The sequence below is a fragment of the Ochotona curzoniae genome, unplaced genomic scaffold, assembly GCF_017591425.1.
Source record: "Ochotona curzoniae isolate NIBS_2020 unplaced genomic scaffold, NIBS_Ocur_1.0 contig_4612, whole genome shotgun sequence".
Classification (NCBI taxonomy): domain Eukaryota; kingdom Metazoa; phylum Chordata; class Mammalia; order Lagomorpha; family Ochotonidae; genus Ochotona; species Ochotona curzoniae.
This window is the reverse complement of record NW_024466343.1, coordinates 7,759,719-7,783,378: the sequence shown is the minus strand read 5'-3', so window position 1 is coordinate 7,783,378 and position 23,660 is coordinate 7,759,719. Positions and strand designations below refer to the sequence as shown.

The 23,660-nt window shown below is 47.1% G+C and overlaps 1 protein-coding gene across 1 annotated transcript in view; it reads right to left on the bottom strand.

Annotated features, from left to right (window-relative positions):
* AK5 (adenylate kinase 5) overlaps positions 1-23,660 on the bottom strand; it is a 236,446-nt gene continuing 212,786 nt past the window's right edge. The window contains exons 12-14 of the mRNA XM_040987298.1: positions 21,918-22,034; positions 10,774-10,965; positions 1-69 (exon numbers count right to left, since the gene is read on the bottom strand). Coding sequence (XP_040843232.1) covers positions 1-69; positions 10,774-10,965; positions 21,918-22,034 — 378 coding nt within the window. The remainder of the gene's footprint in view (positions 70-10,773; positions 10,966-21,917; positions 22,035-23,660) is intronic.

Genomic DNA, 23,660 nt, shown 5'->3' with positions numbered 1-23,660 from the left:
TCAGAAAATAGAGTCAATAGCTGTGCAAAGTTGAAGAAAAACTTCCTCTGGCGTCCCTTCTGCGTTGATCTATAATTAAGAGGATAGAAAAGTACAGTTACTCTTAAGTGATTGTAAATAACTGAAGAGTGCCTGCTTATAATTTGCTCAACAAAATTTAAAAGCCTTGGACCACAAAGAAAAAAAAAATGAAGTGCAGTTGCCTAGTAACTGGGCACCTGAAGTAATAACGCATCCATTAGAATGGCCAATATTCAGAACAATGGAAGCATGAAATGCTGGCAAGGGTATGGAGCAGTTAAAACTCTCATTGCTGCTGGGTATTAGTTGTCATAGGAGACTGCTGTTTCTAAAGAAACTAAGTTTTTTTTTTTTAAATCTAATATTATCTAGTAATTGCACTCTGGTATGTATGAGTGGAAAACTTACCTAAATATAAAATCTGTACATGAATGTTTATACCTGCTTTATAGCTAATTGCAGAAATTTGTAAACTGGTACTTGGGAACAACTAGAAAGCCATGAAAATACATGGAGGAAAATAAGTGAACAGGTAAACAAGAAAAAGCTGCATAGTTCCAATGGTAAGGCGTTCTGCAAAAGGCAAAGGGACTTGGTGGTTGCCAGGTGTTGGGACGGAGGAGGTGAGGATAGGCAAAACAGCATTTTTAGGGCAGTGATGTTCCGATTAACAGACATGTCATTACACCTTGTGTCAGACAGTACAGCATACAGACAGGACCAGACTGGGTGATAATGATGTATTAACAAAGTGTGCATTATAATGCATGGCCCACTGTTGATAGCTGAGAGGATACAGCTTGTGGGGACAGGGTATTCGGGTACTGCTCTAAAAGATTTTGGAAATTTAAAAATGATGGCAGCAATGGCCAACTGCCCTTTGCAGGAAATGTACTGTCAGGCAGCATGGAAGAATTCCGGAGTCACTTAAAATGAGACTTTGGAAGGGTCTGCAATCTTTGGAACAGGGTAGGAACAGGGCAAAGATTAGGGGGGACAAGGATGTGTGGAGAAGCAAGCAAACGTGGGACACCCTCATGGGAACGTTTTGAAAGGCAGTGTGTGCTTTGTATCCTTGGTGTACTGGCATATGGAGCCACAGCACCTGAAGTAGGAAGGGAACTAATTTTCTGGGCATGAAGGCGTCAAACCTTCCTCTAAGATTGTCCTGTCATATGTGTGTCATCTACAGAAGGGGGAGGCCTGGCCAAGCATTGAAAGCATCCTGGAGGCCAGGGTGACACTGGAGGCTTGCTTTCCTCCAAGATAAATGTTGACAAATATCCTTCAGGCTCCTTCAGGAAAATTGGTGCAAGGCATCACCACTTAGTGAAACAGCTGTGTGGCAGGTGTTCAGCGCTGTGCTTAACACCATGCTTGGAATATGACCTGATTTCCCCACTTTCCCAACTCCAATTCCCACCTGCATTTCCATCAGGATGCCTGGGTTGGAGTTCTGGCTCCACTTTCAACCCAGGTTCTTGCTAATGTGTAACCTGAGAGGCAGCAGGTCATGGCTCCTGTACTCAAGTCTCTGCAAACCAGGTGTTCTGGGCTCCTGGCTTCGGCCTGGCCCAGTTTGAGCTATTGTGGGCATTTGAGGGGCTGGGGGTGGAGATGGAGGGTTGTGAACCAGCAAATGAAATAGTGATCTTGATGTTGTTTTTGAAAAAATGGGCCTGAGCTCTGTTTACTGTCAACCTTGATTATCTGTGGACATGCTTAGGCATGAGGGAAACCAAGCTGGAGCTGCTCCTGACACAGGCAAATTGCAGAATTGCTGGGAAGATTCAGCACGTGCATGTCTGTATGGAGGTGGGGATAGGAGTCGGAAGCTGGCTACATCCAGTGGCTTGAGGCCATGAGAGAGTTCATTAAAGTTTACAAATGTGGAGGGGGTACCTACAAAGATGGGCCAGGATGTCTCAGTGGCTAAATCCTTATTTAGCAAATGCTGGGATCCCATATGGGCACTGGTTCAGTTTCCATCCATCTCCCTGTGTATGACCTGGGAAAGTGGTAGAGAATGGCACAAAGCCTTGGGCTCCTGCACCTGCACTTGCATGGGAGACCTGGAAGAAACTCTTGGCTCCTGGCTTCGGATTGGCTCAGCTCTGGCTGTTATGGCCACTTGGGGGTGGTAGTGAATCAGTGCATAGATAATTCTTTGTCTGTCCTCTGTAAATTTGATCTGCCTTTCCAATAAAAATAAATCTTAAAAAACAAAAAACACGGATTCCTGATGACTCACCTAAGATGTGTGTGTATGAAAGAGTTTGCTAAAGTGCCACTTTCCAAGACCTTTCCAGAAGGTCTCATATATAGGTTGGGGCTAGGTCTTGTAATCTGTATTTAACACATTTGTTGTGGGCACTCTTGTCCATAGTTTGGGAAATTTTTTTCACCTCTATGTTTACCTAGATCTTATTTATGTAAACCAGCATCAACTTTGCAACTCCCAGGAACTTCAGTGTTTCCAGAAGAAGAATGAATTCTCAGAAGAAAACAGCCGAGACTTGTCGTGTCTAAGCACTACAGAAAATGAACAGGGCAATGTTGATAGAAACACTGTTTACACCAGGCTTCCACCTGGAAAAATCCCATCTACTAGTGAGAGCTGGATACTGCACTGTGACACAGTCATAGCATGGAATGTTACAACAATGGGGAGAATGTATCACGACCAGACTCAGCAACATGGCTTAAGAAGCCAATCTCAAAGGAAATATAACAACATGCTTCAGTTTATCATGAGAGCCACAACAATGGTTTCTTCCTGGGGAGAGGAAAAAAGGAGATGTTAGATGGAGAGCGGGTACCTGGGTGCCTCTGGGCTCCTCTGGGTTTCTTGATCTGTATAGTGGTTACATGAATGTCTGCTGTGTTCAAATCACTTATATTACCCGTATGCATTCCTATGTACACGATATATCCCATAGCAAGGTAAACATAGCAATGAAATACTTATCTCGCCTACCTTAGTAAATATATCACATTTCATGCTATGGGGAAAATCAGCAGCCTGCTACTTTATTTCACTCATAAGCTGCTGCTCTGCTTGTAACCTAGCCTTCTTGGATACCAGCAGTGTGGCATGTGCTGGAGAGAGCCAGCTCAGTCAAGGTCCTGCTCTCAAAGAGCTCTCGGCCCTAAGGTGTAAGGCAAAACTCTTAACAGGAGTCTATCAATCCTTCTCTGTTGCTTTGTCTTCCAAAGAAATAAAACAAATCTCTAGAAAAGAAAAGCCCAAAGCCAAAAAAAACCTTCCCCACATATAAAAAATTCCCCACATATACAAAAGTAAAGCCTTCATGTAGTGAGACAAAGACGAAAAAAAGTCTGCCTGGTGTTTCCTCTGAGCTGCCCTGCCCGAAAGGACTGGGCAAGGTTGGGGGCTCTTCATAGTTTCTTTTCTCTATCTTTTTCTCTTTCTTTTCTTCTCTACCTCCATCCCTCACTCTTTCACATTTTTAAAAGAGACAGGGAGAAATCCTCTATCTGCTGGTTTACTCTCTCAGTGGCTACAATGACCAAGGCTAAGGCCAAGCCTTAGCCAGGAAGCTGGACCTCTATCATATGAACTACCAATGATGGATGTGACTCACCAATGGGCAAGATCTTTCGCAAGTTCCTTCCTAGACAAGGAGGAGCCAGGGAACCCTTAAAAACCCAAGACACTTTTGGAAACCCTCTCATCTTCTGCATTCCTCCTAGAAGTGCTTTCCCTTCTTTCCATGTTCACATGTTCACTCTGCAGATAAAACTCTGTCTGCAACTGATTCCCAGCTTTCTATCACTATACTAAGCTGAGGAAAGAGCCCACACAGCTTTGCTGGTAACATTTCCTTGGTGCCCAATTGCGGGGGATGTTTAAAAGATTTCTGGGTCTTAAACTAGGGAAGCAAGGCTCAACTGACAAAAGTTAGCAAGGTCAGTATGCCTTCCCTTGGGGGGAAGTGATCTTCGGGGTATCCCATGTCTGCTGTTTCCTATCACCTCCAGTTTCCTTTCAGGAACAAGGCCATGAGTACACACCTTTGGAGGAACTTGATGAACAACTGATGGTCTCTGGCAGAAGCTACCCCTCTGTGTGACCCGGGACTCCCCACGCAGATTCTAAACAGCGCCTGCTTGCCAGGGCACCGGACAGTGCTGAGCTCCCCTCTCAAGTTTCAGGAGGAGGGGGTGAGATTCTTGGGCACCCCCATGAATATCCTGCTTAGGACTGACCCCTTAAAGGACTTGAATGACCCCTCTGCACTCCCTAATGAGTTGAGAAGAACCACCAGTCTTCTTTATTCTGACTCCTGCCTCAAGGTTCTATCATCCAAATGGCTTCCAGCCTGAGACCCGAACAGCCCTGGAAAAGGGAGGGCAACAACTGCAGCTGTGCAGCAGAAGCCCTGCCCTTAGAAGCTCCGACCATAGCCACAGGGAGCATTTGAGGAGTGTAGGCTTTGGCCTTGGTCCCTGCCCCCACTGTGATTCTTATCTGCTTGCCTTTTGGAAGGGAGAAAAATTCCCAAATCATTTATGGAAACAATTCAGAAACTTTATTCTTCAGATACCACTTGCCAGTGTTGCCACCGCTTCCCCATTCACTTCTGGGAACAACTTTCCTTTTGCAGAATGGTACACCCTCCTCAGGCCTGTTTTGGACACATTCTTGTGATTCCATCTCAGAGATGCCATATCCATTTCAAACTAGACTAAGCAAAAAATCTGTGTGCCTTTCCCACTCATGTTGATCAATCCAAGAGATGGAAGACCATGGACACCGGACAGGGTGCCCTCACTAACCGGAGATGAAGATGCGGGCTCAGCAAGGGTCCAGCCTGCAGCTCCTTCACCTGCCTGGGGAATCATTCTAGGCATCTCAGAAGTTAAGGCCTAACAGGGCTGTTCCCTGGGAGCCGGCCCATCCAGGATTCAGCCAGCCCGGGAATTCTCTTCCCTCTCAGGACCCCAGGAAGGAAGAGGACTGTGTATTTGAATACCTTGCCCTTATAGAGATTTAAAGATGACATTTAGCAAACATGTAAGGATGATTTACAACCGGCACCTTAATGATCTCTCACATAGAGAGAGCATTTAAAACAGAACATTCAACCGGCACCTTAATGATCTCTCACATAGAGAGAGCATTTAAAACAGAACATTCACTTAAATGTTCCATGCCACCGTTACTGCTTCTCTCTTCTCTCCACATACTTCCAGTTAAAGCTTGAAAACTTACATTTAAAAGGCACACACATATACACACTGCTTTCGTCTGCTGGCTCACTCCAAAATGCCCATAACAGCCAGGGCTGAGCCAGGGCCCAAACCTGGAGCTAAGAATTCAACTGGGAACTCCGCATGGGTGGCAGGAACTCAATTAAAATTAATCTAAAATTTAATACTGATATTTGGCTTACCAGAAAAATTAACAATATTGGTAAAACAACTTAGGTGTGTGACATCTACCATTTAAAAAATATATATCATTAAAAAAGATTTATTAATTTCATTCGGAAGGCACATTCACACTCACACAGAAGGAGGGAGGTGAGCAGGGAGACAGAGATTGAAAGAGACAGGAGAGAGAGAAAAACACAATAAAAAAAGCAAAAATATTGCATTAAGAATTTTATATTGATTCCACACTGAAATGATAATACATGTGGAGCACTAGGCTAAAAACATTGCCAATTGATTTCACCTGATTATTTTCAGTTTATGTGGTTACTACCAAAACATTTTAATTACACATGTGGCCCACAACATATTTCCATTGGCCAATGCTGGTTTAGCAAATTTACTGACTCAAAAATGAATGAATGAATGAAGATATGAGTGGGTTCCAGGCCCTTGACAGTGTTGCCTGAATCTTGCTCTTCAGCTTAATTTCCCTCGGGTATAACTCATCTCTCTGATGGTAGCTATGCCAGTGCGTGCCAGTGACTTTATTCACTCTGTTCATCACTTAGGATCCAGCTCTACTGCCCTCCTGCCCTCTGTTCTGTGAGGCCTTGACTCTTCCTCCCTGGGCCTGAACTCTGTGTGCCCAAAGGCCTGGAATGTTGTCAGTAGGGGCATTAACCACCTTGCTGTGGTTGTAGTTTCTTTGATCCTTTTTGAAGTTCTGGCATTACCCAACTTGCCTTGGGTGTTAGAGAGCCCAGCAAATGCCTGCTGAATATGTCAAAGGCCTCACATAGGATAGCTCCAAGTCTGTGATAGTGGCTCCTGGCAAGATTCTGAGTTAAAGTAGACCCTAGTGAAGGGACTGCCCTGACACGGGCACTGGCAACACCCACTGTGCGATCCTAATGACCGCAGAGGAGAAACAAAAATCTCTATGGAGGAGTACAAAGCCAGTGGGCAGGACCACAGGTGTGCAAGGAGTCTGTAGCTGCATCAAAGGGCACGGTGGGAATCTAGTGAATGGCTGATAGCATGGAGAGAGACTTGGCAGAAGCATAAAGAATGAGAAGAATCAGGCTCTCAGACAAAGGAGGGAAGAGTAATGCCTGATTTGTCAAGTAACAGGACTGAGCCTTGGGCTCCTCAGTGTCCTTCCTGCACCTTTGGCGACAGCTCAGACAATAACAAGTGGCAATAGTGAGGCTAGGCCTTCTGAATCAATTCTGGGGTGTGTCCTTATCCTGACCTTGGGCTCTTGGAAATTCCCAAAAGGAGAGTGAGAGTGCTTATCTCAAGGAAATATCTCATTCTGGGATGAGATCTTGCTTTGGTTTCTGTACATAGAAGCACCGTTTGCCTAGTTCTGTTCTTCACTATGGGTGGGATGTGGCTCTTACTGATGGCATAATTCATGTTGTGAACTGATGTAAGCTTGATTGGTTGAATGAACTCATTGAGTATCTGTGTTCCAGGCCACTACAGCTGATTGGATAATGCATATTGTGTGCTGATATAACCTTAGTTAATGATTCCTATCAGGTACCAAGGCTTTCTTAGTTGATTGGATGATTGTTACTTAAAAACTCCTGACCACAGCTGATTGGGGCTGTTCCTCTCTTCCATATGTGTTGGACCGGACAGTCCACTGGCAGTTGAATAAAGACTCCTGAGCTTCCAAGGATCTTCCTTCAACTTATTTCTGGGATAGATCTTGTCAACTCGCAGCACTGTCTGGACGGGGCCAGCAGGAGCGAGGGTGGGCTTGCTAGTTGCCGGCCAGGGCAGGGCCAGACATGATATGTGACCCAGCTGAGGCTGGGCATTGATAAGAAAGGCTGAGCCTCAGGGAGCTTGGAAGTCCCAGAGATTTTTGGGTATTTCAAAGAATTCTTTCCAGGCTTTATGGAAAGAGAAGAATTCAAAAGTGAAAAAAAAGAATGACCCCTGCATGAGTAGATCCGCAGGGTCTCCTATAAGAAAAAGTCAAAGGTACAGGGTGTGTGCTTACTGAATGGCTGTGGAAGCAGATATAAACAACCCAGCTAAACCAGAAATAAGAAGACTGAGAGATATGCAGGGTGTAGGTTCTGGCACATCACACAGCAGTCAAAGGGAGTCTTCATTGCAACACGCGTTTACCTGGGCATGTGTTGGAAACAGGTGTTCAGGGGCTAGTGTTTTCACTGAATCAGAACTCTGTGTGTGTGTTTGTGTATGCTAAAGAGATCCCTGTCAGAAGAGAGAGAAGAGAAAAGGTGGAGAAAGCAGGGTAGGGAGGTAGGAAAATACCCAAGAAGGTGTTCATATTGGTTCTCAGAGGGAGTACGGTTGGGGAGGGAATTGTTGGACAATTCACAGGGCTGGACTCAGGCCTTCTGACATGCGTACCGGGGTTCTCTGGACTAAGGACACGGGCCTGTGATGGTGCTTTTCATTCCAAAATGCTATGCTTCGAGGCTTCATTCAACAACACAATCTATCACTAGGGGTGAAAGAAAGGTACTCGCTCCTGGGCTAACTGGTCAACTGGCTGTGTGTCTGCTGTGAGGAGGGCGAGACAGGTCAGGTTTAGCAGGTGTTGCTGCTGACTCAGTTATCTGCCCCAGGTGCCTGGGAGAAGCCAGAGAGCAGAGAAAAGTGCTCCTCACCCGTTCTCAGGTGGAGGACCCAAACGCTGCTTGCTGGGGAGGCTGAGAACCAGTCATGGCTTATATTTATATCAGAAACATGAGGAAACTTCTTAAAAAAATGCAGATGTGGGAAAAATGGAATTAAAAGATAAGTTCATTTTGCTACAAAAATGTTTGCAATCTGCACATAATTTTTCATAACATACTTTTGAATAAAATGTTTGAGGACCTCTCATATGTAGATATTTTAAAAATTAAAAAAAATATGGCAGACTTAAAACATTATTTGAGTGTCAGACAGAAAGAGAGGGAAGAGAGAATAAGACCACTCCTACCTGCTGGTTTTCTCCCCAAATGCTCATGGCAGGCAGGACTGGGTCAGGCCAGAGCTAGCAAGATGGAACTCAACTCAGGCCTCCCATGTGGGTGACAAGGACACAGGCATGCCAGCCATCACCCCCAGGGTGTACATAGAGCAAGAAGCTGCAAGCAGGAGTGGAGCTGGGCTGAAACCCAGGTACTCTGATGTACCGTGTGAGCGTTCCAGACAGCATCCTCACTGCTCTGCCAAACACCTGCTCCTCAAAAATCTTGTACCAGCAGAAAACATTATTTAATTCCACTTCCATTAACTTTTTGAAGCAGCCTTACACTCTTCTGTTCAAGCTCACTGCAGCTGCGTGGACAGGACCCAGACTTGGGCCAAGCCAGCATCTTCCCGACGGTCTCGGGGAGCCCTCAGGGATGCGGCCCACATAGCTCTGCAGGCTGGTCTAGAAGTCTGTTATTTGCCAAGAGGCTCATGGAAGTCACCTCTGCACAGCTCAGCAACCAGCATCCCAACTGCTGGGGAAGCTAAGCACCGAGGTGCAAAGGCCTGGAGACACTTCTTTCTTCAGATTTACAGAGCTCTCACGAGGATTCCAGAAATCTCTATTGGAGAAGGTGGCTACTCCTGTCTCCAGGTGCCAGTTGTCTGTGAGGTTATAGAGTTCAGGTTGGAATTACATGAGAGAGTGCGCTGAAAGGGATTTTCTAGCTTGGGAGGCAGTTAAACCCTAAACTTCTTTGGGGCTTACCTCTCCTTTACAAATCTCAAGTGTACCGTGCTCACAGCAGGTTGCACAACAGGAAGGTTAATCTTGTCCAATCGTGGTTAGGCCTTTGCAACCCTCTCAAAAATATTTGTTTACTTGAAAATTGGAGTTATTGAGAAAGGAAGAGACAGAGACCTCTTCCATCCACTGGTTCACTCTGTGGATGGCTACAATGGCCAGGCCTGGGCCAGGTGGAAGCCAGGAACCAAGAGCTTCATCTGGTCTCCTCATGGGTGGCAGCAGTCTGAGGACTCGGGCCACCATGCACTGCTTTCCCAGGCCGTTGTCAGGGAGCTAGATCAGAAGTGAAGGAGTTGGGACACCAACCAGAGCTTGTATGGGATGCAGGTGTTGCAGGTGGCTTTACATGCTGTGCCACCACAGTTGCCCCGCAACACTGAATCTTAGGCCCTTGCTTTCAGTGCTGGCATGTGGCTCAGTGGGTCAGGTCAATGCTTGTGAGGTCACTAGCCCATATTCAACTGCTGTTTCGAGTCCTGCCTCTTCTGCTTCCAATCCAACACCCTGTAAATGCTTTTGGGAAAGCAGTGGAGAGACCCAAGTGCTCTGGGCCTCTGACACGTGGGAGACCTGAGTGAAATTCCTGGTTCCTGGCTTCAGCTTGGCCCACCCCTGGCATTGCAGCACTTGGGGAGTGAAGCAGTAGATGGAAAATCTCTTTTCTTCCTTTCCCTTTCTTGTTACTCTGTCCTTTATATAAATAAATGAATTTAATAAAAGACTTGACACTCGCACATGTAATTTTTGTGAGGGTAGTATTTGTTCATAAAGACCCGAGCCTTTGCTTCTGTGGTAACGAGAGGTGATACAAAGTGCAGGAAGAAGCTTTGCTCTTGTGTGTCATACGTTGTATCCTGGTAGCAGCCATCCCAGAGCTCTGTGGGCAGACTGCTAGGTCAGGCCAGGTGAAGCACCACGGTGCGCACCAGTACCCTAGCGGCTGCCAGGGGTACAGAGTGAGATGAGCTCCCTGGGTGCCATCAAGAAGCACCCTTCAGACTTCTGCACCTGGGACTGATTAAGAATCTGGAAAAGGAACAGTTAGCAGGTGTGGAAGAGTTATCAGCAGCTTCCCCAGGGAGTTAGTTCATCCTGTGGCTGTTGCAGAGACCAATTTGTCATTCATTGATTGATGTGTCTCATTGCGTGGAAGCAAGAGTTGGACCCTCACCTTCCCCACTTGGGGCTGGATCCTCAGGATTCTGTTCCTGTTTCCAGTGGTGTCTTAGCCTTACTTTCTGGGGGAAAGCTTCTACCAGGCTGATGGTGCAAACATTCTAGATTCAAACCCTGATTAGGTTTTTCCCCTTTGGGGTTCCCTCCACCCACAGGGCAATTAATTCCTCCTACATAAAATCATCTTGACCTAGTCCTGGCTTATTTCTCCTTCCCGGTGTCATGCCCCTCTTCACAGGGACGCGGAGTGACCGTCTTTCCTGACTTTTTGGTCCTTCAGCATACAGTGTTCCTTCCCTCCTTATCTGTTTCCTCTCTCTTGGAAAAAGAATTCAGTAAGTATAACAGCATCTCTGAACATACACGGCCAGATGTTCACGGCCCCTATCTGGCTCCTGCGAGAGGGGCAGTGAGTGACTCACCTTCCGTAGCTGTGTTTTGGTCTCATAGTAGGCGATCACGGGGATGGAGGCTCGGTAGTAGGTCTCAAGGCGCTTGGCAATGGTCTTGGTGGTATCGTCGGCCTGCGGGCTGCTCTGGCTCCTCTGGAGAAGGCGGTTGGTCATGGTATCTGCTGAGCAGTCCATGCAGATCACCAAGTGTGGATCTCCGATCTGGGGGAATGGGAGTGGAGCAGTGTGTTCAGAAATTCCACTCTGCCAGCATTCTGGGGGCCCATGTTCTCTCTTTTTAGCACCATCTGGTTCCTTTCAAGGCCCCAGCATCACGTGATAGTGCCGTTGGGATGGGCTCCAAGGCTCCTCCTTCCCAGGTGAGCCATTCCCAGAGCTGGGAATGCCTGCGCCTCAGGGAGAGAGGTGTGTAACATTCCCCTCTGTGTGAGGGTCTGCAAAGGCAGTCTAACCACTTCCTGCTGCTCAGCAGCCTATGTCATGCTGTGCCTGCATGGAGTGGGAACGGACGGAGCACAGGGAGTGAGCACAGGGAGTGAGCACACCGGAATGGGGGCAGACAGTTAACAGGTCAAGTCCAGGTGTGATGGTTTGTCTCCAAGTTGCACTGCATCAATTCTTCACCTCTTTTGATTTAAGGGCTCTTCCCACTTGGGACACACAGACCAGCCCCCCAGCCCTTGAATCTGAGCTGACCCGTAGCTGTCTGGATGGTCAAAATACAGTGGAAATAATGCCACACACTACTAAAAACTAGGTTGTAAAATGATTTGCAATTGAAGCCTGAGTTTGTGGAATACTTGCTGTGAGGAAAGCCAGCTCATCAACAATGTCCAGCTACCCTGAGACGCCCAAGGCTAGACACATGGATAAGCCATGTGGACAGAGGTGCTGTTCTTCCCTTGGCTGTCTACAGCCTCCCAGCCCTGGCTCCAGCCGAAGCCACCACCTGACCACACCTGAACCCAGCGTCTCCAGAGCTGCCGATGGCAATAACCAATCACTCTCGGAATCCGCTGACTTGGGAGTCACCTTGCATCTCTGCACCTCGATTTTCTCATTTGTACAATGAGGACAACTACAGGACTGTGGTGGGAAACCAATCCAATTAAATAGGGTAGTGTGAAGAGGCTGCTTGCCACAGAGCAAACACCCAGCCAGTACGAAATGCTAGAGCTGCTGGCCTGCTGTTATCTGTTACTCCGTCTCTGTGTGCAGGGGTTAGAAACCCTCCATTCCCGGTCGTGAGTTTTGCACACAGTAGGTGATGAGAAATGGAGGAATGATGGTAACACTATCTGTGACTTGAATATTCCAAACTTCTCTGAAGTGTTCTTTTGCCCCTGGTGTCTCTATATCAGCAGAGAAAGAAAAAGTTTTCAAAAACTTAGAACAGTGCTAAACCTTGGGATGAGGTCCTGCTAGGCGCTCATCCCGGCAGCCACAAATGCTGGTGCTGCTTTTGGAGAAAACGACATTTCACCAGCAGAGGGCGCGCTCGGAAGGCCGCTTAATGTTCACTTACAGGACGCGACCTGGAACAATTTCTGGTTAAGGGCTGCTTGGGTCATTTTCAGGCTACTCATGAGGATAATGTAGAGACCGATTCAGACACAAACAGAGATTCTGTGGGTTTGAGCCAGAGCTAGCAAAGCAAAGGCAGCTTTGTTTACATGTAGCGCTGACTCCCAAATCCACCTCACATGGGAGCGTGTTAGAAAAAGGAAGTCTCGAGCTCCACATTTGGCTTACAGAAACAGTCTGCCCTGCACAGGATCTTGGTTGATCTTCACAGCATGACAGTTTGAGGAGATGTCCTATGCAGCCATTTTCTTGTGGCCAATGGACAGTGTTTGCCCAAACTTGTCTTCCCTGGAGTCAGCGCTCCCAAATACCAAAGTCAGCAAATACCTGAATAACAAATAAAGGCCTAATGATTTGTTAAATGTTTGGATGAAATGTCACTCAGTTTCTTTTTCAACATGCTTTGATCCATACCTTCAGACAGGCACAAAGCTCTGTTCCCACATCCCCTGCCACATCCTTGGAACTCGGCCACCAGCATCATTGGTAGGTCCATAACCTCTGGTATCCAAGGGACTCTCTAGAAGCACAAGTGTCCCCAAATGGCCACTGGAACTGCAGCTGCCTGCCCTGGACTGCACTGGGCCAAGGTCTTCCTATCCAACCATCCCTGACCCATTGGTACTGTTTCCCCACCATCACCATAAGGATGAGGAAGTGGAGGCTTTGTCGGGTTGACTTGTCCAAGGTCACTAAGGCCTGCCGACTGCACCTTAGTATGGAGAGCCAGAGCCTTGAGTATGGGAGCTCAGGTTAGCTGCTTTTTTGGGCACCACTAGCCAGGGAGCAGGGTAGCAAAGTAGGAAAGAAGTGGGTGCTGTGGGTGGGAGGGTGCCTCCTGCATTGTCTTTCAGAGGCTGGTGCTGGCTGTGTCTTAGATCTAACTGGAATCCCCCTGGTCCTGTGCCCCCAGGGCTGAGAGCAGCCCCCAGCCTGAGGAGTTGAGTGACTGTGGAGTTGAGGGGATGAGTTGCCGTAGTAACTCCTGTGAGTGCAGGGACAAGAAGTTTGCTTTGCACAGCTGGCACCCACTGCGGTTGCTTCCTCCTGATTAAGTCAAGTCCTGGCTGAGGCCCTGTTCACCCATGGGAGGCAGCTCTCCGTGCCATCCCAGAACCATGTCTCATTCTCAGCGTGGGATTCAGATTCTACACTTAAGCAGGGGTGAACACCTTCTCATACGATCATTGAGAGACCGAAATGAGCTACCACACGCCAAGTCCCTGGCTCTTTTCCAATGCCACAGAAAGGTGAGTTAATATCATTTCACATGGGCTTTGCCACAGCCTCATCTTGTTGAGCTGTAAAATCTCCCATTGGTCAGGTCTGGGTGGCCTGCTCTGCCTGGTGGCTAGTGTGCCCTGGGCTGGCAGGGGAGGGCTGGGCTGACCATCACAGAGCACATCTGTATCTCATTTGCCATCCCTGGTGGATCTCCTCAGAGAACCTCATTAGAGGAGTGTCTGGGTCTTCCTTTAGCTCTGAAAGGAATGTCAATGTACCTTGTGTCCCATGCCACCATGACACAACTCATGACTCTTATGGGAACCCAAAGAAAGGAGGAAAATTCAAAGGCTCCCCTCCCTGAAGGCTCCCCACAACTCGAAACAAAAAATGCACCCACTGGATTTCCTCTGACCAAACAGATTGCCGTGTGTGTATGTGTGTGTGTGTGATGTAGAACTCACTGTGAAGATTAGGATGTGTTATAAGTTGGTTTCTATTGATGAAAAATGTGATGAGATAATTAGGAGTGGTCAGGTGAAGGAACAATAGCTTTTATTCACACATACAAGAAAATAATGCGCTAGAATTAAAATTTTTGTTTAAAAAACGAGGGCTGGGCCAAAGCCACTGCCAAAAGGCAGTGACAGAGTCCTTGGCTTTCTCCAGGCCCAAGAGAGATCTTCCCTCAGGGTGAGTACACCATGAGGGAGCTTTGGGAACTGGATTAAAGTCCTAGCTCCGCTGTGCCTCCAATACCTTGCAGCAGGATGAGTCTGGGAGGGGCCGGACCGTGGGGTTGTTGGCAGCTTGCAGTTCCCACAGTGTGGTGGTTGTGGGGGGTGCCCTTGTTGGGCTGGAATCCAAGGCTGGGGACTCAGGCCAAAGCCACTGCCGAAAGGCAGTGACAGTCCTTGGCTTTGGGTGGCCAATGAACCAAATGGTGCCAGGCTCTGCCTGCTGGCTGCCCAGCGGCGAGCTCTCGGGTTTTTAGGATATGAAATTGATGTTTAGGGACACCCATGAATAAGGCCAGCTTTAGTGTAGGTGAGAAATGAATTCTGGGTGATTCCCAGTAGCAGGGTCATGTAACTTTCGGGCAAGCGTGGGGACTGAGACCTGATGGTTTGGAGGGGAGTGTCCATAAGGTCTATTTGGCCACACAGATTGACTGACCAGCTCAATTAGGAACACTTTGATGGGTTGTTAGCATAGAGCAACACTGACTGCCACACACCAGTCCACACCAAAGCTATGGATGGGGGCCTGTCCGGCAGGGCTAGGTACCATTACTTGACTGGGTGGTGGAATAGTGAACTGGTCACATCTGGCTGGGTCAAGACACTAACCAGCAGGTGAGAGAACTTGGTCTAGGGGTAAACTCTGTGGAGAATTGTGGGCCCAACCCTGTGGAAATACAAGTCCTGCAGGTTAGCTTGCAAGCTATGGTGACAGTGGGTTAAGCTAGGAGTGACCATGGTACCTGCCACCACTTATGGGTAAAGGAACCGATGACAATCTGGGCAGGTCAAGGCAGCACCACCCGAAGGTGCATCCTAAAGTAGGATGTGGGGCGGGCTGAGCTGCAACTGGAAGGGTGTGGACTGGGCAGGGCCAAGCAAACTTCAACTCACAAAAAAGAATAGAAATCAGGATGGAGCACATGTCATTCTGATCTAGGCTCTTACACCAACTGGTCTGCATGAGGCAGGGATACTACACCACAGTATTGAAGGCAAAGGCTTAGACAGGTGAGGGGCTAAGCCAACTGGGTCAGAGCACCCACTGGCACACGCACAATCTAGGGTTGGGAATAGACTCGGTTGGAGAGCTCTGAGAGAACACCCTTGCTGGGCTGGGATTCCCACGGGAGGGTGCGGGAGCTGGAGTGGGGGCTGCATTCTGGTCTGGATATGGCTGCAATCTCCCTAGGTACAATTGTGGACTTGGGCTGGCACACCAAGCTTGGCTAGATGCCTTCACCATCTGGTGCTCTGGAGAACCTGGGTAGATGTAGGAGAGACTAGGCTAGGTCTCTGCCCCTACTGAGCCATGTGTAAGCAGTGTCTGGGTATGGACAAACTTTGGTTGGGGTGAAACAGCCAACACCAAGAACTGGAATGGATTGAAGGCCAGCAAGGAGGGCTGGCCCATGGAACCACCAGTATGTGCAAGATTTGGTACAGGAAGAGGTTCTGAAGGAGGAGCCTGGGAAACTCCTCTGTCAGAACACAGCCCCTATAGGTGAGCGCAAGAACCACGATATGGAGCAACTCAGACCAGGCCAGAGGAAGATACCCACCATTATACATATGGCATAGGTGGGGGCAGACCAGGCTGAACCTGTTCACACCATCCGCTGGTAAATCCAAGTGCCAGCATAGAGTGTGGGTCAGGCCAGTTTTGGTCACAACACATACCAGTGCACATTAAGGAATGCCAAGGTGAGGTGAGCCGTACCAGATGTTGTTGCAGCACCCAACCAGCACACGTGAGAATCTGGGGGAAGGAGGTAAAGCCGACAGGGGAATGTGGGCTACCCTGCTGGACAACCACTCCCACTGGAGAGCATGAGTTGGGATGGGGGCAGACCAGATCAGGCAGGGCTACAACACCTGTGGGCCTCATGTGAGCTAGAGTGGGGAAGGGCCAGATTGGGCTGACTGTTCCAACTGGTGCAAGCAAAAATTAGAGTGGGTGAGGGTTGGTTGGGCTTTGCCACATCATCTGATGGCAGAGGCTGGCACTGGGGACTAATTCTGTTAAGTTAAATGCCAGAACCACCTGGAGAGTGCACAATCCAGAAGTTGAAGTGGCCTAGGAGGGAGATAGTGGGCACCTCCCTCATGGGTAACCACTCCCACTGGAGAGCACGAAAACCAGGACAGGGCAGGGGTGGCTAAACAGAAAGGCACCTGCCAGTATATGTGTGGGTTGGATAGTAGGTTAGTTGGGTTGAACTAGGCTTCAATGCCCATTGACAAGTACCAGAGCTAAAGGGGATGTGGGACAGACTAAACAAGCCTGCAGTACATGCTGGCATGTATGGGAACCAGGGTAGGGAGCAGGCCTGGTAGAGGTTATGGGGAGTCGCCCCAACTAGGCTCAGCTCCCACTGGTTTGCATGAGGGCTAAATATGAAGCGGGTAGGATCGAGCTGGACTACAACACCCATTGGTTCAGGTAGATGACAGGGCTGGAAGCAGAACTGACCCAGCAATTGCAACGACCAGCATGTGCATAAGCTGATTCGGGTGATGGACTGAGCCAAACCCTATACTGGCAAATTCACACAAGATTCAGGTTTGTGATCATCTCAGACGAAGTTTCTTTGGAGATCCCTCCAACTGATCTGCTGATCTCAGACCCCCAACCATGAAGAGACTATTCAGCCAGTGGATTCTGAATAGGTTTCATTGCGACTGGAATGGCAAGAATGGCAGCAATTCAGAAATGTTGAACTATCAAACTGCTTGAGCAGGACCCTCGGAGCGTGCCTCACATTGGGGACCTGGGGTGGGTGGGAGACTGGGTGGGGCTTCTCCCTTTGTTTCTCCTCTGATCCCAGATACAGGGGGAAAATGATATTAGTGTGGGAACAATGGTATTACCCACTTTCCTGTAGCCCTTGACTCTTTGTACCCTAATCAACGAGATCATTTAAAAAATAAATTAATAAATGAGAAAAAAAAGAGGGCTGGCATTGTGGCACAGAGAGTTAAGCTATCTCTTGGGGTGTCTACAATCCATGTGAGCATTGGTTTCAGTGGTAGCTGTTCAACTTCCGATCCAGCTCCCTGCTAATGCTCCTGAAGAGTAGCAGATGTTGGCCGAGGTGTGTGGGCCCCTGTGCCCACAGGGGAGATCTGGATGGAGTGCCAGGCTCTTGGCTTTTGCCTGGCTGAGTCTTGGCTATTGCGGCCTTTTGAGGATTAAACCACTGGGGAGGATCACTCTCCCTGTCTTTATAACTCTGCTTTAAATCAACCAATCGATCAATCAATCTGTAAATGGAAAAGACAAAGCAAGAAAAGGATGCGTATATTCAGGCTAAAGGTAGAACATCTGCTAAATACAGGGAGAGAAAAGCAAGAGCAAGCCTATGCATTTCATTTCTGTTACTATGGGGGAGTTTAAAACATACACAGAAAAATAGGATTGCAATATAAGTTTACTCCAGTGCAAAATAATTTTGAAATCCGTGCATATCAAGTATTTCCTTAGTTTGACTATTGTTGGATACAAGGTTGGGTTAATACAGGAAGATGTCTGTAAGGGCCCTGGACAAGCGCACAGCCCTCCTCCAGCTAATAATTTGTAAAATGGAGTAACCAGATCCTCTAAAAATTACAAAAATTAATCTAATGTTATATTTGAAGCATCTAGTTCAGTTCCTGGCATATTATAAATGCTCAACATGTAACAGCTATTATTCTTATATTTTATATTATTTTACCTTGATAAAACCTCCAGGCTTGTAATTAGTCTAGTAGTTAAAACACTTACTTTATAGCACTGAGGTCCAAATTCTGGCTTCACTTCTGACTCTACCTTCCTACTAATACAGACACTGGGAGGCAGTGGTAATGACTTAAGTAAGGGGGCCCCTGCCATCCGTGGAAGAGACCAGGATGGAATTCCTATTCCAGCTTCAACTCAGCACTGTCAATTGTAGATATCTGGGGAGTGAACCAGCAGATGGGGTTATTTCTCTCTCTCCCTGTTTCTGTGCCTCTGAAATGCATCTCGTATTGGAGGGCCTGGGATTGAGTTGAGCTTCCTCCTCCACTACGGGTCTAGCTTCCTGCTAATTTCACCGGAAGGTAGAAACATGGGTTTCTGCTGCCTCTATAGGAGATCTCATGGAGTTCTTGGCTTTTGGCTTTGGGCTGGCCCCAGTTGTGGTCACTTGGTAAGTGAACCAGAAGATATAAGATTTCTCTCTCTGTTTCTACCTCCCCCGCTGTCACACTGCCTTTTAAATAAACCAGTCAATGTATTTAACAAAGATATTCCCACCTTGCAAATCTTTCAAATTCTGATCTGTCACTTCCTTTACTTACAACTCAAGGAGAGCTCATGGCTTTATGTGACCAACTGGTTTGTGCGCCATCATGTGAGTAAGAATGACCTTCAATGAATGCAAATCTTCCACATGATCTTCCATAAAGCAAAGCACAACTTTCTCTGCCACTGTGGTCTCCATACAGCCTTTAGAATACGACAGAGAAGACAAACCAGAACGTAGGAGCAACAAGTGTCATCAACATGGTGACAGGACAGTTTCAACCAATACTGACATTCATGAAAAAACTATTCAGAAAGTATGCAGTGCCCTTGTTCACTGCTGAACCAATGGTCCTTAAGGGCAATACTTAAATATCTACAAAAAATACGAAGACCTGGAGTTGCAATGATTTGTCCAAAGGTTATCTTGGAAGATTCTAGTAGTCACTAGGCAGGTGTGAAGAGAACACATCCAAACTTCCAAAATGAACACCTGTTTTAACTTTAGCAGAACAAAGGTGCTGCTGACCCAGAATGAGCTACTGTTGACTCATTTATACCTTGCAGGGACCCCATCAATTGCACAATCTTCTCCAAGCTGCAGGCAGGAAATTAGGCAAAGACAAATATAGACATCTGATTGCCTCTAGAGATTTAGAGCTATCAGCTTGTTGGAGAGCAGTCAGAGTGGTTCTTGTTCCTGTAACAGACCTGCAACTCTACTGGACGCCCATTCAAGCTTGCCTGTGCTTTTAAGTGAGCTACGGAAACTCCACCAGCCCCTCTGTGTCACAGAGATTCACTGGCAGGCTGGGTACCAGGGTACGCTGCCTGAAAAAAAATCCCATTCAGGAGAGGGGAAGAGAAAATTCCTGAGCCTATGGAACTTTATCATGAAAAATAAAAACAAACACAAATAAATAAACACACACACACACATAAACACACATGCATATATACACACAACCAAAAAACCTCCCATTCAGTTAGACTGACACTTTAGGGTTCCGTGAGCTGAGTTCTTTGAGCTGCTCAGACCTTTGAGGATTTGTTTGGCTACTGGAGATGAGATGCAAACTGAAGTCTGAAGTTCAGGGCTATCTCTATGTGTGGTTCTCTACAACCTTGCTCTCTTTAGTCCCAAGATTGATCTTTTCCCCATTCAGTTAATGATCTTCTCGCACAGTGTCCAACAGTGTGTGTGTGTGTGCCTGTGTGTATGTGTGTGTGTGTGTGTGTGTAGAGAAAGATTTATTTTTTTTTAATTAGAAAGTCAGATATACAGAGAGGAGGATAAACAGAGAGGAAGATCTTCCATCTGATGATTCACTCCCCAAGTGGCCGCAATGGCCAGAGCTCAGCTGATCCAAAGCCAGGAGCCCAGAGCCTCTTCTGGGTTTCCCATATCAATGCAGGATCCCAAGACTTTGGGTTGTCCTCAACCGCTTTCCCAAGACCCGAGCAGGGAGCTGTATGGGAAATGGGGCCGCAGGGACATGAACCTATGCCCATATGGGATCCCAGCGTGTGCAAGGCAAGGACTTCGGTGACTAGGCCCTCATCCCTTTTTGTGGACGACTTGTTTCAGGTGGCAGAATGTCCTCAAGATTCATTCATTGTTCATTCAAAAGCCAGGAGACAGTATTCCTTCCTTTTCCACAGTGATAACATTCCACTGTATTTATGTGCCACATGTTTTTTTGTGGCTTCTTCCCCTGAAAGAGGCTGTTATGAATGTAGATATACCACGTCTGTGAAGGTCTCTGTTCTTAATTCTCTGGGGTATACACTCAGAAGCAGAATTCCTCTATCACATGACAAATCATTTAATCCTTTGAGAGACCTGCATATAATGTGCCAGCAGCCATAGCAGTTGAACCATTTTATATCCTCACCAACAAGGCTGGAGGATTCGTTTCTCCTGCTTTTGTTTCTGTGTTAATGACATAACATGAACAAGTGTGTTCTTCCAGCTGTAAAAGCTTATGCCGTATTATCTAGTTTAGGGTCACTCATTTACAAAATGGGAATAATAGCATCTACTGAACAAGACTAAAAAATCAATCCAATGGCATATAAAGCGTCAAGCCAGTTCCTGGCACAAAAGTGCTCAAAAAATAACAGCTCTTATTCTTTTATTCCATTCAATTTTAACCATATGAAAAATGGTCAGGGCACAGATTGGAAGAACATAGTTCAAAATGCTAAGAAGTCTTATTTCTAGGTATGAGTTACTCCATATTTTGTACTTTTGAGTACTGTTTCTTATTTATATAATTTTTACTTTCATTGTCATAAAAATATATATGTTTTAAAATCATAGCAATAAAAAATAATAATAATAAAATCATAGCAATGTGGTGAACACAACATGCAGGCTTACATGTGGATACAGGTGCCCTCCCAACACTGACTGGAGACTTGAAGCTTACGTCTAACTGACAAGGAATCTGCTGGCTGCAAAGTTAAAGGCCTTGCCTTCCAGAGAACTATACAGCCCAACTCTGGACACAGGCCTGTTAATGCCACAGGCAGAGCTGCTCACCTGGACACCAACCCTCCGCAGTCTCTCCTCTCTAGCTCTCTCTCTGCTTATTCTTCTATCTCTCTGTTTCTTTATCTCTTTCTCTACACACACACACTGTTGGACACTGTGGGAGAAGATCATTAACTGAATGGGGAAAAGATCAGTCTTGGGACTAAAGAGAGCAAGGTCGTAGATAGGTCGTGATAGGGAGCTTCCTACCCCTTCTCTGGTCTTCCAGGCTGGGTGTACCAACATAGTTCCTCCCGTTCCTCTTGGTAGCTGTGATTGGTTCTACGATAGGGCTGAGGTCTAAGCCATGACAATGAAACACAATCTGGGTCATTTCTTGGGCCTGCAGGAAAACAGAAACACTGTTCACTGAAGCCACTTAGACGGTGGAATGCAGGCCTGGAACCAAGAGGACAAGAGGCCCACTCTATGGGAAGGAAATCCAAGAGCTGGCAAGAGCAGACACATTCCCTGAGCAATTCGCATATCTGTGTCCATCCAAGTCTGAACCACGACTGGGCACTTTATTTACTTAGGTTACTGATTCCATTTCCACTCCACATATATCCCATTCCATATCTATCTATCTATCTATCTATCTATCTATCTATCTATCTATCTATCTATCTATCATATTTATACATTTTTTTGGGTTACTAGTTTAGTTGCATTTCTAGACGAAAGCTCTGATTAACATAATTGGGGAAGACATTTTTCATTTGCCCTCACCCTCAGGAAGTTTATTCCCCAATAAAAGGTCCCGCAGTTTCCTTCTGGGGTGGGGCCCATAATCATGGCTCACCCTGCGTTCAAATTCTTCCCCTTGCTTCACCTCTCGGGGGTAGCCATCAATCAGGAAGCCACTGGTGTCTTGGATGCTGGCCACCATGGCTTCCCTCAGGAGCTCCAGAATGATACCCTGCAGCAAAAGGACAATGGTCAGGACCCGAGTCAGCCACAGAGCAGCCCAAGGATGAGCCCAAGTCCCAGTTGGTCTTTGTGGGAGGGGCAAAGCTCAGGCAAGGCAGAGGGTAACAGCGTTGTAGTGTGTCTAGGCCACTGTGAGTCTCACTCTTCCCCCTCACTCCAATGTTTTTGAAATTTATAGTTACTGACCCAGTGCTCGGACATGGTGTAATTGGGGTTTTCATTAAAACAAATCAAGACAAAACTGATAAGTCTTATCAGTTATGTTTTCTTGGAATGTCTTACAGCAATGCACCTTAGATTAGATGAAATACGGTGGCCATATTTCATATGATAGCACTCCATGAGTTAGGCATAATAGAATCAAAGCTAGACCTAACATGGTATACAATGCATTTCACTACTGTTTCCAATAAATATTTTCTAAAACTTGACTTTCACCGACCTGAGACTTTCAGTAGGTGTGAAGTAGCATTTTCTAGCAACATTGCTTTCTTGGTTAACATTTTTTTTTTTTTTGGTAGAAAAAGTGCTTATTGGGGCCTGCAGAGTGGAGTGTGCCTGGGAACTCCTGCATGTATTTGTGTCACAGGTGGGCAGGGCTGGGGGGGAGAAGAGGCGTGTTAGGATTCCAGGCTGGCATGCTGGAATGGTGTGCTGGTGACTGGGATTAGGGATTGGTTAACATGCTTGAGTCCTGGGTGGGTGGAAGGGTAAGGTCACACAGGCCAGTGGGTGTGCTGGAGGACTGGATCTGAGGTCCTGGGAGGGTGCAGTGCTTCAAGCCAGCATGACACCATACTGGAAGACCTTGCTGGGAATCCTAAGTATTAGTGGGCATGAGGGTTGTGGATTAATTAGGGAAGTGGGTATAGGATGTGTGGGAGTGGAGTCACCAAGAGAGTATGCTACAGATGAGGAATGACTTCTGGGGGTTGGAGGGGGGGGGATTCTGCTGACAAGGCCACCGTACTGCAGGCAAACAAGGGGACTGAGACCTAGAGGGTATCAAGGAGGGAAACCAAAGGATATTTCTGGGTCAGACCAACACACCTGCCCTCATGAGAGATCAGAGCTGTGCTAGTTAGATTGAGCACTGCCCACTGGTGCACATGAAAGTTAAGGCTGGGTGCCTACATGGCAGGACTGGACCACAGGACCCCCCAGTGAGTGATGAAGCAGGGGGTAGGTCACATTGGGCTGGGCAATGACACTAATCAGCATGCGAGATAACCAGGTGTGGGGGCATGTTCTGAGAGGAATATGTGTGATCACCCTTTTGGGACTACAGTATCTGTTGTGTTGCTCAGGAGTTAAGGGTGGTGATGGATCAAACTGGGTGCAGTCATAGAACTCTCTGATACTTATGGGTACTGGAATTCAGAGCAGGCGAGGCGGGTTCAGACCGAAGCACCTGCAGGCACAGCCAAGAATTCAAAGTGGGGCAGGTTGGGCAGCGGCATCCACCAGCACACAGAGAGGCTGAGAATGAAGCAGTTGACTATGTTGGGTAACAGCCTACCACCCACTGGCACATTGAGATCTGTGTCTGTGAGTAGGTCTGTTGGGAGAACTTGGGGAACTGCTCTGGTGGGCTGCAGTTTCCATTGTTGAGCAC